The following is a 15985-nucleotide window of genomic DNA, read 5'->3' as shown; positions in this document are numbered from 1 at the left end:
GGTCCACAATACATAGGGTTGACGTGCACTACTGCTGACCGCTGCCCTATACTGCAGCAGTCCTTCAGCGGTATAGGGACTGACGCACAGTCTGCTAAACACTAACACACAACCTGCTTGGTCCACAAAAGTTCTTATAAGGACTGGTAACTTGGTATAGGGTGCTACGGTACATAGGCCTGAGTGCAGTACAGTCTGCTGTTCTGTAAGGACTGCTATCGGTCCACAATACATAGGGTTGCCGTGCACTACTGCTGACCGCTGCCCTATACTGCAGCAGTCCTTCAGCGGTATAGGGACTGACGCACAGTCTGCTAAACACTAATACACAACCTGCTTGGTCCACAAAAGTTCTTATAAGGACTGGTAACTTGGTATAGGGTGCTACGGTACATAGGCCTGAGTGCGTTACAGTCTGCTGTTCTGTAAGGACCGCTATCGGTCCACAATACATAGGGTTGCCGTGCACTACTGCTGACCGCTGCCCTATACTGCAGCAGTCCTTCATTGGTATAGGGACTGACGTACAGTCTGCTAATCACTAACACACAACCTGCTTGGTCCACAAAAGTTCTTATAAGGACTGGTAACTTGGTATAGGGTGCTACGGTACATAGGCCTGAGTGCAGTACAGTCTGCTGTTCTGTAAGGACCGCTATCGGTCCACAATACATAGGGTTGCCGTGCACTACTGCTGACCGCTGCCCTATACTGCAGCAGTCCTTCATTGGTATAGGGACTGACGTACAGTCTGCTAATCACTAACACACAACCTGCTTGGTCCACAAAAGTTCTTATAAGGACTGGTAACTTGGTATAGGGTGCTACGGTACATAGGCCTGAGTGCGTTACAGTCTGCTGTTCTGTAAGGACCGCTATCGGTCCACAATACATAGGGTTGCCGTGCACTACTGCTGACCGCTGCCCTATACTGCAGCAGTCCTTCATTGGTATAGGGACTGACGTACAGTCTGCTAATCACTAACACACAACCTGCTTGGTCCACAAAAGTTCTTATAAGGACTGGTAACTTGGTATAGGGTGCTACGGTACATAGGCCTGAGTGCGTTACAGTCTGCTGTTCTGTAAGGACCGCTATCGGTCCACAATACATAGGGTTGCCGTGCACTACTGCTGACCGCTGCCCTATACTGCAGCAGTCCTTCAGCGGTATAGGGACTGACGCACAGTCTGCTAAACACTAACACACAACCTGCTTGGTCCACAAAAGTTCTTATAAGGACTGGTAACTTGGTATAGGGTGCTACGGTACATAGGCCTGAGTGCAGTACAGTCTGCTGTTCTGTAAGGACCGCTATCGGTCCACAATACATAGGGTTGCCGTGCACTACTGCTGACCGCTGCCCTATACTGCAGCAGTCCTTCATTGGTATAGGGACTGACGTACAGTCTGCTAATCACTAACACACAACCTGCTTGGTCCACAAAAGTTCTTATAAGGACTGGTAACTTGGTATAGGGTGCTACGGTACATAGGCCTGAGTGCGTTACAGTCTGCTGTTCTGTAAGGACCGCTATCGGTCCACAATACATAGGGTTGCCGTGCACTACTGCTGACCGCTGCCCTATACTGCAGCAGTCCTTCATTGGTATAGGGACTGACGTACAGTCTGCTAATCACTAACACACAACCTGCTTGGTCCACAAAAGTTCTTATAAGGACTGGTAACTTGGTATAGGGTGCTACGGTACATAGGCCTGAGTGCGTTACAGTCTGCTGTTCTGTAAGGACCGCTATCGGTCCACAATACATAGGGTTGCCGTGCACTACTGCTGACCGCTGCCCTATACTGCAGCAGTCCTTCAGCGGTATAGGGACTGACGCACAGTCTGCTAAACACTAATACACAACCTGCTTGGTCCACAAAAGTTCTTATAAGGACTGGTAACTTGGTATAGGGTGCTACGGTACATAGGCCTGAGTGCGTTACAGTCTGCTGTTCTGTAAGGACCGCTATCGGTCCACAATACATAGGGTTGCCGTGCACTACTGCTGACCGCTGCCCTATACTGCAGCAGTCCTTCAGCGGTATAGGGACTGACGTACAGTCTGCTAATCACTAACACACAACCTGCTTGGTCCACAAAAGTTCTTATAAGGACTGGTAACTTGGTATAGGGTGCTACGGTACATAGGCCTGAGTGCGTTACAGTCTGCTGTTCTGTAAGGACCGCTATCGGTCCACAATACATAGGGTTGCCGTGCACTACTGCTGACCGCTGCCCTATACTGCAGCAGTCCTTCATTGGTATAGGGACTGACGTACAGTCTGCTAATCACTAACACACAACCTGCTTGGTCCACAAAAGTTTTTATAAGGACTGGTAACTTGGTATAGGGTGCTACGGTACATAGGCCTGAGTGCAGTACAGTCTGCTGTTCTGTAAGGACCGCTATCGGTCCACAATACATAGGGTTGACGTGCACTACTGCTGACCGCTGCCCTATACTGCAGCAGTCCTTCAGCGGTATAGGGACTAAGAGTTTTGTCACAGGGTGATTTAAAAAATGACAGGCAGAGGAAGAGGCAGGCCCTTCCGCAGGGGTGGTAGGGGTAGGGCAGGAGCAACAGCCTTGAGCCAAAGTGGGAAGTTGCAGAAGGTGCGTTCAATTACTTTAAAGGACGCACCAGACTTGGTTGAGTGGCTCACTCAGCCTTATTCTTCTGCACCCTCCTCATCCTCTCGATCTGCACCCTCTTCTTCACTCTCTGCTATGTGCACCCCCAAAGACACTACCACCAACAACACCACCACCACCACATACCTTCCGCTTGAGTGCAAATGGGGGCCTTCATGCTCCAGTGTTTTAATAGGGACCCCCGTATAAAAAGCATGAGGGTCAAGGACCAGTACTGGGTGGCAACGTACTTAGATCCCCGGTACAAACACAAAATGGCGGAAATGTTACCGCCGTCGCAGAGGGCTGTCAGAATGCAGCACTTCCAGGCCTTGCTTCGAGAAATGCTGCATTCTGCTTTTGCGTGCGCTGGCAGAGGAGCAATTCCCACTCCCAGAGAAGGATTTGCGGGTACCAATCCAACAGCGCCTGCAAGAAGAGGCCGGTTTGAAGATGTGTTGGTGACTTCGGATATGAGGTCATTCTTTCAGCCGACCCATCGACAGGTGTCATCCGGATCCAGCATCAGGGAACGCCTAGACCGTCAGGTGTCCGACTACATTGGGTTAACGGCCGATGTGGACGCTCTGAGGAGTGATGAACCCCTAGACTACTGGGTGGGCAGGCTTGACCTCTGGCCAGAGCTTGCCCAATTTGCAATCGAACTGTTGGCTTGCCCCTCATCCAGTGTCCTGTCCGAAAGGACGTTCAGCGCAGCAGGGGGGATTGTGACCGATAAGCGTACTCGCCTAGCTCACGACAGTGTTAACTACCTCACATTTCTAAAAATGAATGAGGCATGGATCTCGGAGGAATTCAACACATGTGATCAGTAGACCATGTATATGTCTATAAACAATTTTTGGAATCAAGCACACAGACCTTCTTAATTCATTTGGCTCACTTCCCTGACCCAAAAAAGCACACCGTACTATATGCCCCTACCCTCCTCTTTGAAGAGGTTGAGCGGTGTCATATTTCTACTGGGGCTGCTTATTATGAGGGGTTCCCACCATCCCTGTGCTGTGCTGACTTCCTCCTGGGTGTTCTTATTATGAGGGGCTCCCACCATCCCTGTGCTGTGCTGACTTCCTCCTGGGGGTTCTTATTATGAGGGGCTCCCACCATCCCTGTGCTGTGCTGACTTCCTCCTGGGGGTTCTTATTATGAGGGGATCACACCATCCCTGTGCTGTGCTGACTTCCTCCTGGGGCTGCTTACGGTGCTGCTGTCAGCGCTGTATGTCACGGAGCTGCTGTCAGCGCTGTATGTCACGGAGCTGCTGTCAGCGCTGTATGTCACGGAGCTGCTGTCAGCGCTGTATGTCACGGAGCTGCTGTCAGCGCTGTATGTCACGGAGCTGCTGTCAGCGCTGTATGTCACGGAGCTGCTGTCAGCGCTGTATGTCACGGAGCTGCTGTCAGCGCTGTATGTCACGGTGCTGCTGTCAGCGCTGTATGTCACGGAGCTGCTGTCAGCGCTGTATGTCACGGAGCTGCTGTCAGTGCTGTATGTCACGGAGCTGCTGTCAGCGCTGTATGTCACGGAGCTGCTGTCAGCGCTGTATGTCACGGAGCTGCTGTCAGCGCTGTATGTCACGGAGCTGCTGTCAGCGCTGTATGTCACGGAGCTGCTGTCAGCGCTGTATGTCACGGTGCTGCTGTCAGCGCTGTATGTCACGGAGCTGCTGTCAGCGCTGTATGTCACGGAGCTGCTGTCAGTGCTGTATGTCACGGAGCTGCTGTCAGCGCTGTATGTCACGGAGCTGCTGTCAGCGCTGTATGTCACGGAGCTGCTGTCAGCGCTGTATGTCACGGTGCTGCTGTCAGCGCTGTATGTCACGGAGCTGCTGTCAGCGCTGTATGTCACGGAGCTGCTGTCAGTGCTGTATGTCACGGAGCTGCTGTCAGCGCTGTATGTCACGGAGCTGCTGTCAGCGCTGTATGTCACGGAGCTGCTGTCAGCGCTGTATGTCACGGTGCTGCTGTCAGCGCTGTATGTCACGGAGCTGCTGTCAGCGCTGTATGTCACGGAGCTGCTGTCAGCGCTGTATGTCACGGAGCTGCTGTCAGCGCTGTATGTCACGGAGCTGCTGTCAGCGCTGTATGTCACGGAGCTGCTGTCAGCGCTGTATGTCACGGAGCTGCTGTCAGCGCTGTATGTCACGGTGCTGCTGTCAGCGCTGTATGTCACGGAGCTGCTGTCAGCGCTGTATGTCACGGAGCTGCTGTCAGCGCTGTATGTCACGGAGCTGCTGTCAGCGCTGTATGTCACGGTGCTGCTGTCAGCGCTGTATGTCACGGAGCTGCTGTCAGCGCTGTATGTCACGGAGCTGCTGTCAGTGCTGTATGTCACGGAGCTGCTGTCAGCGCTGTATGTCACGGAGCTGCTGTCAGCGCTGTATGTCACGGAGCTGCTGTCAGCGCTGTATGTCACGGTGCTGCTGTCAGCGCTGTATGTCACGGAGCTGCTGTCAGCGCTGTATGTCACGGAGCTGCTGTCAGCGCTGTATGTCACGGAGCTGCTGTCAGCGCTGTATGTCACGGAGCTGCTGTCAGCGCTGTATGTCACGGAGCTGCTGTCAGCGCTGTATGTCACGGAGCTGCTGTCAGCGCTGTATGTCACGGTGCTGCTGTCAGCGCTGTATGTCACGGAGCTGCTGTCAGCGCTGTATGTCACGGAGCTGCTGTCAGTGCTGTATGTCACGGAGCTGCTGTCAGCGCTGTATGTCACGGAGCTGCTGTCAGCGCTGTATGTCACGGAGCTGCTGTCAGCGCTGTATGTCACGGTGCTGCTGTCAGCGCTGTATGTCACGGAGCTGCTGTCAGCGCTGTATGTCACGGAGCTGCTGTCAGCGCTGTATGTCACGGAGCTGCTGTCAGCGCTGTATGTCACGGAGCTGCTGTCAGCGCTGTATGTCACGGAGCTGCTGTCAGCGCTGTATGTCACGGTGCTGATGTCAGTGCTCTGTATTACGGTGCTGCTGTCAGTGCTCTGTATCTCCTGCACCCTCTTGTTTGCCTACCCTGGTCCCTGACCTTCCCTCTCCTCCATTGCCTTCATTAGCTCCATAGTCCTGAATTGTCAGAACAATTTCCCAAATAAAAAAAAAATGCTTGTAGTTATCGATCCCAAATTCACCTCATACATGTATTATGCTATTGTCCAGGTGGTGGGACTACGTGCTACCCCCTAATAATTACCCCGTGGCCGCAAATTCGACCTAAAGGTTTGCGAAATTCGCCTCCCATTGAAGTCAATGGAGCCCGCGGCGAACGGTCGTTTTCGCGAACGTTTGTGTCCGTTCGCGTTTCGCGTTCGCGAAACGTCCCGTCGGAAGTTCGTCCATCACTAGTAATAACAGTTCGGGAGTCCATCAGGTCCCGGGGACTTTCCGTGGGGAAGAGTTTTTATAGCCCGTCGGATCTCAGGCTCCGTGATCGGAGAATTAAGAGAGTCCAACTGTTCCCGTGATAGAGTAGGAAGGGAAAGGTCGGCAAAGAATTTTTGAATGTCAGCCATAGTAGGTTGCGGTGTGGCAGAATCATTCCTAAGGTTGTATAAGGAAGAGTAGTATTCTGCGAAGGAATTAGCTATGTCTAGAGGATTGTATATTTTGCCATTATCAGAAGTGCGGATTAAGAATGGAATAGTGGTTTTGATTTTACTGTTTTTCAGTCGCCGAGCCAATAATTTACCAGCTTGGTTACCAGAGGCATAATGAGATACTTTCAGTGAGTGGACATGTTTGTCCTATTGTTCCAATAGGAGGAGCCTGAGATCCGAACGTAATTTGGTTAGACGTTGCATTAAAGTGGTATTGGGATTGTTTGAGGTTTTGTTTTGGGTTTCTAATTGTTTAATTTCAGAGAGAATGGAATCTAGTTTTTGTGTCCTCTGCCTCCTTGCCCGCGAGCTAAGCTGTATAAGGATACCTCTGATGAAAGCCTTATGGGCACACCATACAGTAAACGGGCTAGTTACGGAAGTAGTGTTAAAAGAAAAGTATTCTTTCAGTTGTTTGGAAATAAAAGCAACTTGCTGCGGTTGTTGAAGGATATGAGGATTGGCACGCCAGACACTAACAGGTGTCCGACCACACCCCCCATCCACCGTAATGGACACGGGGGCGTGATCCGACCAAGTAATGTCGTGGATAGTTGAAGATGAAATTTTTTGAAGCAAAAGTTTGTCAGTTAGAAATAAGTCAATACGAGAATACGAGTTGTGCCTGGAGGAATGGAAGGAGTAATCCCGTTCAGTGGAGTGTTGGCATCTCCAGACATCATATAAGGCTTCGGCATGTAGCAAAGGCTGCAGGGTAGGTAGGGGACGCTGCGCTTTAGAGGTTGTGTCCACCTCAAAGTTAGGCGTGATATTAAAGTCTCCGCAGACTAACAGTTCACCTCGTTTCAGTAGATCTACTTTATGTAGAAGCTTTTTCAGAAAGCGTATCTGATGGGTATTGGGTGCGTACAAATTAACCAGGGTGACAAGTTTGTTGTCAAAGTTGCCAACTAACACAATGTACCGTCCCTCAGGGTCAATGAGGGAATCCTGGAGAGTGAAAGCGAGTGAGTCTTTTATAGCAATGAGAACTCCCCTTTTCTTAGCAGGGGCAGAGGCCCTGAAAATATGTGGGAATCTGGAATGTTTAAAAATAGGTTCACTGGAAGACGACCAATGTGTTTCCTGTACGCACAGGACCTCCGAGCCCAGCTTTAGGGCTTCCTTCCATAGTGAGGCACGCTTGGCGGGGTGATTTAACCCCCGAACATTAAAAGAGGTTACCTTGAATTATAAATCATAAATGTGAAGAACTGCGATAGAAGGTACCTTAATGACTAAGTTAGGCTTTCGGAAGTCCGGTGGAGAGGGCCATTGGTGAGGATGTCGAAGAAGTCGTCTCCTTGTACGATCCAGTACGTCCATGTCCGAGTTTTGAGGAGAAGAAAAAAAAGGGTAAACATATTAAAAAAAAACAGTAGTCAAGTAAAGATAGAACATCAACTTGTGAAGAGGTAAAAAGTTAGATTCCTTCGGGAACCCGGTGGCAGAGAAACTGCACATATTACAAACTGGGGAGAAGTACGGGCTGAGAGCTCCAGAGCGTCAGGGATCTTGTTGACCAAGTTACCATCCGGCCGGAGTGTTCACTTGTCAGACCTCTTATTATGTCTCTTGCGGGATACAATTTGCCATTCATTACTCACGGTCGGCGGGGAAGTAGTGGCTCGGTCGTCAGAGACCTGGGCTGGTAAAATGTCCCATGAGCGAAGCATGGTTAAGCCTTCATCTAGGTCAGAGATTATGAATGTCTTACCATCCCGAGTGACAATAAGTTTGGTCGGGTACCCCCACCTGTACATGACATTGTGGTTCCTCAATGCTTTGGTGATTGATAGGAGGGACCTACGCTTTTGCATAGTGTATTGTGAGAGGTCCGCGTACAGTTGTAGATTTGAGTATGGTTCCGGAGGGTTAGAATTCTTACGGTAGGCAGCCATAAGGTTTTCTTTCACATGGTAAAAGTGCACCCTCATCAACACGTCTCGAGGTACATTGTCGGAGAGGTGTGACGGCTTGGGGAGGCGGTGTATACGGTCTATGACCAGTTCAGTGGATGGGAGTGAGGGTAGGAATGCCACAACTAGATCTTTGGCGTATTGATGCAAATGAGCAGGGAGCACGGTCTCAGGTACCCCACGCAATTTAATATTGTTACGGCGGGACCTATCCTCGAGGTCCGCCAGCTTAGCCTTAAGCCAGGTCACTTCATCCGCCTGATCATTATGGGAGTCCACTAGTGTGTTGTATGAAGAGGCATATTCCCCCATTTTCTTCTCAACATGATCAACTCTACAGCCCAGTTCAGTCACTTCTGATTTAAAGTTTCTCATGCACTCCATCATGTCTGAATGTAATGAGCCCCGCAGGGAAACTAGCATGTCTTTTAGGGTAGTATCAGATATGGGCTGATTCGTTGTAGGGAAAGAGTTGATGGTGTCAGCTAGTTCTCTAGTGTCATCCATAGATCCCATCTGCGTACTAACCTCATCACCCGGTGGATCTGCCGTCAGGCGAGGTCTTGACTTAGCCGGACTGCAGGACAGTGGCGTCGAGGCAGCCGGAGAGCGCCGCTGTGACTCCCTGTCCGATCCCTGATAAAGATGGAGAGAGGGGCCCGGCAGATGGGGAAGAGGAGCCGCCTCCGGCGCTATCTTGGGCCTCGCGGCCTTTAGGAGTGAAGAAATCCCGGAGTTTTTTCGGCTGGGAGGAATTGCTCCATTTGCGGGTCATCTCCGGTGGGTGAGTATATGCTTAGGAGTGAGCTGATGTAGTTGGAGTTGAAATTCGCTGCCTCCGTCTGCTTTAGATCCCGTCGCTGGAGCGGAGCTCTCTTACTGCACGTCCATGCCGCTGCGCGCTAGCCACGCCCCGCTCTTTATACTCTTGTAGTACATCACTACATTCGTGTTTGTCGAACGTCAATTTGCGGATAGTTTGTATGCTAGATAGAATCCTGCACACACTCGTTTGACGAAAATCCGACGCTCAGTCATACGACATTCAAACCGTGTGTACGAGGCTTTAGGCAAGCCTGTGAAATACTGGGAGATTATAGACTGATCAGATGAGACCAAAATTAAACTCTTTGGATGCCATAACACACACCATGGTTGGAGGTCAAATGGCACTGCGCTTCACCCCAAAAACACCCCCATACCAACTGTGAAGTTTGGAGATGGGAACATCATGGTGTGGGGCTGTTTTTCAACAAACAGTACTGGCAAACGTCATATCATTGAAGAAAGGATGAATGGAAAAATGTACCAAGACATTTTTGATAAAAATATGCTGCCATCTACCAGGATGGTGAAAAATGAAATGAGGCTGGACATTTCAGCAAGACAATGATCCCAAACACAAAGCCAAAGAACCTCTCAACTGCTTTCAAAGAAAGAAAATAAAAGCAGATAGAATGGCTCAGCCAATCACCTGGCTTGAATCCAATGGCAAATCTATGGAAAGAACTAAAGATCTGAAATTCATAGAAGAGGCCCATGGAACCTTCATAATTTGAAGACTGTTTAGGCCCATATATGTTTTTGTTTCTTTGTATGTATGGATTGCATGGGTTGGTATCAACAAGTGGTGAAAAGTTCATGCCAATAGCACGTGTCACAAACTTCCATATCAGTATGGATGTCACACCACTTTCTCAAATTCAATCTTTCTAAAACTGAGCTTGTAATATTTCCTCCTCCACACATCCCCCCACCCCACCATGACTTTACCATTGAAGCCAAACCTCAGCTCACACTTTTTCTCTTTTGGGATAAAGGTTTTGTTTCCACATAAATGAATACTAGCTGATCATTGTAAGCACCCCTTTCAGAGATAAAGAGTTAAAGCAACCCTTTAAATGCTACATCTGCAGGACAGCTAGTTATTTTGAAAAATAACAGACATCTTTGCTACTCAGCACTGTGCTCCATTAACCTCCCTGACGGTTTTCCCGAGTGTGGCTCAGGGTTAAATTTCAGTACCATTAGTGGTAACCTCAAGCCACACTCGGGATTGCATTGCAGGATCCTGGTGCAGTGTACTTACTTTGTCCCCAGGATCCTGTGATGTCCCCCCGCTGTGTCTGAGGGCTCTGTCCTCTGCCCCGATGCCTCTGTGTGCTGGGCTCCGTTCCCTGCGGGCGTCGCGTCACATGGGGCAGAGCCCGGCGGCAAATAAAAAAAAATTGAAAATTCATAATACATACAGTACACTGTAATCTTACAGATTACATTACTGTATGAAATCATTTCACATCCCTTTTGTCCCTAGTGCTTTGTCCAATACCCTGCATGCAGTTTTATATTTTATATACTGTTCTTTCTGCCTGGAAACTTGAGATTGTCCATAGCAACTTTACGTCAAAGGTGGTTTTAGACCAGCTAGAAAACAGCGATAATAAATTAGAACACTTGCAGAATTGAACGATAGTGAATCGTGGAGAAGTATTATTATTATTATATTATTATTTTTTATAATTATTTATAGTTATTTATTAAGTGTGTTATTACTAAAAATTACAGGCCTCCAATATAAAACACCTAATTTCTACGCAAAACAATTTTACCACTTTGAGACGCAAAAATCTGACATAATCATACCGCCAGGGAGGCTACCTGTCAGTTGCATCTTCATGCAACACTGTATGCAAATTAAATTTATATATATTTTTTTCACACAAATAGAGCTTTCTTTTGGTGGTATTTGATCACCACTGTTTTTTTTTTTTTTTTACATTTTCTGCTATATAAATGAAAAAAGATCAAAAATTTTGAAATTAAATCCCAATATGTTCTACTTTCTGTTATAAAACATTAAAATATAAATTAAACATTAAAAATATAAATATAAAATCAAATATCTTTATAAATGTAGGCCAAAATGTATTCTGCCACATGTCTTTGGTAAAAAAAAAAAAGTCCCAATAAGTATATATTAATTGGTTTGTGTGAAAGTTGTAGAGTCTACAAACGATGGTATATATATTTGAAAATGGATCAATCCTGATCTACTAACAGCCTAATTTTATTTTCCTTAAAATGCCAGGACAGTAAAAATCCCCCCCAGATGACCCCTTTTTGGTAAGTAGACAGTCTGAGGTATTTAATAAGAGGTACGTTTTTTTGAAGTTGCATTTGTTTTTTCACAATCTTATGGAAAATGAAGAAATTACATTTTTTTTCTCACATTTGTTTTTACATACTGTCACCATACAGCGCCATCATGTGACTGGTGTAGTAGTGATCAGGTATACTGACTGGTGACAGTATGTTAAAAAAAATATATATATTTTTTATTCGATCTTTTAAACTTTTTTAACATTTTATTTTTTTTAATGATTTACTAATTAGAATTATTATTATTATTATTTTTACATACTCTAATCAGAGTACTTCAGTGTCACTGTAGTAATACTATACTCTGGTGGTGGAGGGATTTAGTTTTTTTTTTTCATTTTGATTGCTATTACAATGATTACTAGTGATCTGTGATTGTCTACAGCTAATCACATGGTACAGGGTGCTTTGATTGGCCTAGGTACCATGCGATAGCTGTGGGCCAATCACAGCATAACTCAATAGGAAACACAGCTGTTGTGATTGAAAATTATAACAGCAGCAGTCAACAGCAGTCACGGACAAATGCGGTGTAGAATGCTGCACCCCCCAACATGGAACAGGCTGGATCACATACATGTATGTGATGCAGTCTGCTCATGGCAGCCACCCGCACTAAATGTACTGTGAGCTGTAGGCAAGTGGCTACTGTGAACCTGACCTTATTTCTACCGAGAGCTGCTCCTACCTACAGTAATTACAGAAAAAGATTATTGCACTTCCGAGCCAAATATTATAGTAAAAATTACAAGTTGATATTTTTAATCCTACAAAAAGGAACCATTAGTGCCGGTTCACATAGGGGCGACCTGTCAGGTGACTTGTCAGCCTGACAAGTCCTGCTCCATTCAATACAATGGAACCCTTCTAATAGGAGAGACTCAAGTCTAGGACAACATTTCCACCTTTGTCTGATGTTTTTTTTTTATGATTGATTCATTGTTATGCAGGGATTTCAAGGCTCTATATTCATCTGGAGACATGTTTTAAGGAGCATTTTTCCTACGTGGCAGCTTGCAAATATCTTATAATGTTTGTTTTAAAAAGGTAGCCACGCTCCAACTTAGAAAAAGGTCTCTGTACTACTTTGGGGTGAATTTGGAGCGGCTTGCATTGACTTCTACTAAAGAAATCGTTTGCAAGCCAAGCTGAGGTCACGCTGTGCAAGGCGGCTTCAGAGTCGGACGACTTTAAATCTGCCAATGTGTGAACCGGCACTTACTAACATTTCCTAATCTATTTAGCAGAAAAAAATATGTAAGGAATTGTAACTTATCATCCAGCCCATAAAACACCAGTTTGGCACGCATGTTCTATGGATTAAAACAGGTCAAAAAGATGTTTATTGTACTTTGTACAACACCCCCCCCCCACCGGATCGGGGTGGCACTTATCCATCACCAAAAAATGTTTTTCTTGTTCTAGATGTGTTCCGGTTTTTACCTATCATCAGAGGAACTAAGACTGCTTTACACCATCAGACTGCGTAGAGTTCTTACTAAAATGGCAAAGAAGTATTTTGCAAGCTTGTTCTTCTTATCATTGACATCCTCATCCTTTGTGTTAACTCGTCCTATTTCATGTGACTTTGATCGTCTCTTTGGAGTCGATGCTTCCTTTTGTTCTGGTAATCTCCATGTGATCTACCCAAATATGGGAGATGCATCCTGCGTGTACATACCCAACTGCTACGAGTATTCCCAAAGCTTGATTAACGTCTGGGGAGCACCACGTATTAAATTTCCTGATGCCAAGCCAGAAAACCTTTACACCTTAATTATGGTGGATCCTGATGCACCCAGCAGAGCTAAGCCAATACACAGATTCTGGAGACACTGGTTGGTCTCAGATATCCTAGGTAAAGATCTTCAAAAAGGAGGTGTTACTGGAACTGTTCAATCTAAGTATTATCGTCCAAAACCATTGAGTCATACAGGACTCCATAGATATCAGTTCCTAATCTACAAGCAACATCCTCAGGTCTCACCATCTCTCCTACCCAGAGAGAGAACTCTGGCCTCCTGGGATGTAGCTGCTTTTGTCAATCGATCCAGGCTGGGTGATCCTGTGGCTACGACTCAGTTTATGGCCATGAATCCACGTTCATAGAATCCCATAAATTCCTCTGACCATTACTCTGTGTTGTGTTATTATAAATAAATTGGGTACCAAGTAGCGTTGCACTGATACCATTTTTTTCTCAGAAAGTTGGGAGCTATGTTGGTGGCCATCTTGATTCTTGTTTCACTGCTTAGAAATACATGCAACCACTGAATTGTTAAAACATCTAATCTGCATATTTGGCCCAGGTCACAAAGTAGTGAAGCAAGGATGACAGCCCTATATCTTGTAGCTTTAAAAACAAGTCGGCTCCCATATTTCTGTCCAGACAGTTTTCTTTTTACGTTTTCAGTCAATTCGTCAAAAAAAAAAATGTTTTTGTTAGTAGTCTCCCTGGTGGTATGATTATGTCAAATTTTTGCATCTCAAAGCAGTATAATTATTTTGCATAGAAATTTGGCATTTTATATTGTAAGCCTGTAAATCTTAGCAATAACAAGCTTAAATCTGTCCAAACAAGAGTCTAGTAGATATCTCGGGTATTATGAAGTTTGAAACACAAAATCATAAATGACAATATAATAAATAAGTATAAAAAATAATAATATAATAATAATAAAATAAATTTCCCCATATTTCACTATCGCTCAATTCTCCAAGGTAACTACACTGCACCAGGATCCTGTAATGCAATCCCAAATGTGGCTCGGGGTTACCGCTAATGGTGCTGAAATTTAACCCAGAGCCACACTTGGGAAAACCACCAGGGAGGTTAATCAGGTTTCATTTATAAGAACATAAAGCATACCAATCACAAAGGAAAAGTGGAGATGTTTGAAATATCTGAAATTTGTATATATATATATATATATATACACACACACACACACACACACACACACACACACACACACACGCAGTGCCTTGAAAAAGTATTCATACCCCCCTTGAAATTTCCACATTTTGTCATGTTACAACCAAAAAAGTAAATGTATTTTATTGGGATTTTATATGATAGACCAACACAAAGTGCACATAATTGTAAAGTGAGAGGAAAATGATAAATGCTTTTCAATTTGTTTTACAAATAAATATGTGAAAAGTGTGGCATACATTTGTATTCAGCCCCAATACTTTGTAGAACCACCTTTTTGCAGCAATTACAGCTGCAAGTCTTTTTGGGGATGTCTCTACCAGCTTTGCACATCTAGAGAGTGACATTTTTGCCCATTCTTTTTTGCAAAATAGCTCAAGCTCTGTCAGATTGGATGGAGAGCGTCTGCAAACAGCAATTCTTTTGCCACAGATTCTCATTTGGATTTAGGCCTGGACTTTGACTGGGCCATTCTAACACATGAATATACTTTAATCTAAACCATTCCATTGTAGCTCTGGCTGTATGTTTAGGGTCATTGTTCTGCTTGAAGGTGAACCTCTGCCCCAGTCTCAAGTCTTTTGCAGACTCTAAGGCCGCGTACACACGGGCGGACTGTTCGCCCAACTAGGTTCGTCAAACAGTTTGACAAACAGTCCGTTCAAAATTAGCATGAACGGACTTGACCACACACGACGAACGAACAGTCCGCTGAAAACTTGCACGATGACGTGAACGGCACGTACGACGGGACGAGAAATTCGGCGTCCGATACACTGCAATGCAACCTTCGCCGTGTAAATTCTTTCTGAGCATGCGCGAGACTTAGTTTGCCGAACAAGCCTACACACGAGCGGACTGTCCGCTCAAACCAAGTTTCAGCGGACAGTCTTATGGAAATTCCGAAAAACTTTGCTCGTCAGACTGTCCGCTGAAACTGTCCGCTGAAGCCCACACACGAGCGGACTGTCCGCTGAAACACTGTTCAGCGGACAAAGTTGGACGAACAGTCCGCCCGTGTGTACGCGGCCTAACAGGTTTTCCTCTAAGATTGCTCTGTATTTGGCTCCATCCATCTTCCCATCAATTCTGACCAGCTTCCCTGTTCCTGCTGAAGAAAAACATCCCCACAACATGATGCTGCCAGAACCATGTTTCACGGTTGGGGTGGTATGTTCAGGGTGATGTGCAATGTTAGTTTTCCACCACACATAGCACGTTTTTCTTTTAGGCCAAAAAGTTCAATTTTGGTCTCATCTGACCAGAGCACCTTCTTCCACATGTTTGCTGTGTCCCCCACATGGCTTCTCCCAAACTGCAAACTGGACTTCTTTTGGCTTTCTTTCAACAATGGCTTTCTTCTTGTCACGCCTCCATAAAGGCCAGATTTGTTGTCCTGTGGACAGAGTCTTCAACCTGAACTGTGGATATCTGCAACTCCTCCAGAGTTACCATGGCTGCTTCTCTGATGAATGCTTTCCTTGAGCAGCCTGTCAGTTTAGGTGGACTTCAATGTTGGGTAGGGTTGCAGTTGTGCCATACTCTTTCCATTTTCAGATGATGGATTTGAACAGTGCTCCGTGAGATGTTCAAAGCCTGGAATATTTTTTTATAACCTAACAATGCTTTAAACTTCTCCACAAATGTATCCCTGACCTGTCTGGTGTGTTCCTTGCCCTTCATGATGCTGTTTGTTCACTAAGGTTCTCTAACAAACCTCTAAGG

At 46.0% G+C, this 15985-nt stretch overlaps 2 protein-coding genes across 4 annotated transcripts in view; one reads left to right on the top strand and one right to left on the bottom strand.

Annotated features, from left to right (window-relative positions):
- The window catches only part of SLC13A5 (solute carrier family 13 member 5), a 178676-nt gene that overhangs the window by 117050 nt on the left and 45641 nt on the right, over window positions 1-15985 (bottom strand). The window lies entirely within an intron of this gene.
- LOC143984276 (phosphatidylethanolamine-binding protein 4-like) lies at window positions 12829-13434 on the top strand. The gene has a single exon (XM_077484544.1). The coding sequence runs from the start codon at window positions 12829-12831 to the stop codon at window positions 13432-13434; it is 606 nt and encodes a 201-aa protein (XP_077340670.1).

This window comes from Lithobates pipiens, unplaced genomic scaffold (assembly GCF_037356315.1).
Source record: "Lithobates pipiens isolate NorthernLeopardFrog02 unplaced genomic scaffold, aLitPip1_a1.2 Scaffold_16, whole genome shotgun sequence".
NCBI lineage: Eukaryota > Metazoa > Chordata > Amphibia > Anura > Ranidae > Lithobates > Lithobates pipiens.
The sequence above is the reverse complement of the archived record's forward strand: the minus strand, read 5'-3'. Positions and strand labels throughout refer to the sequence as shown.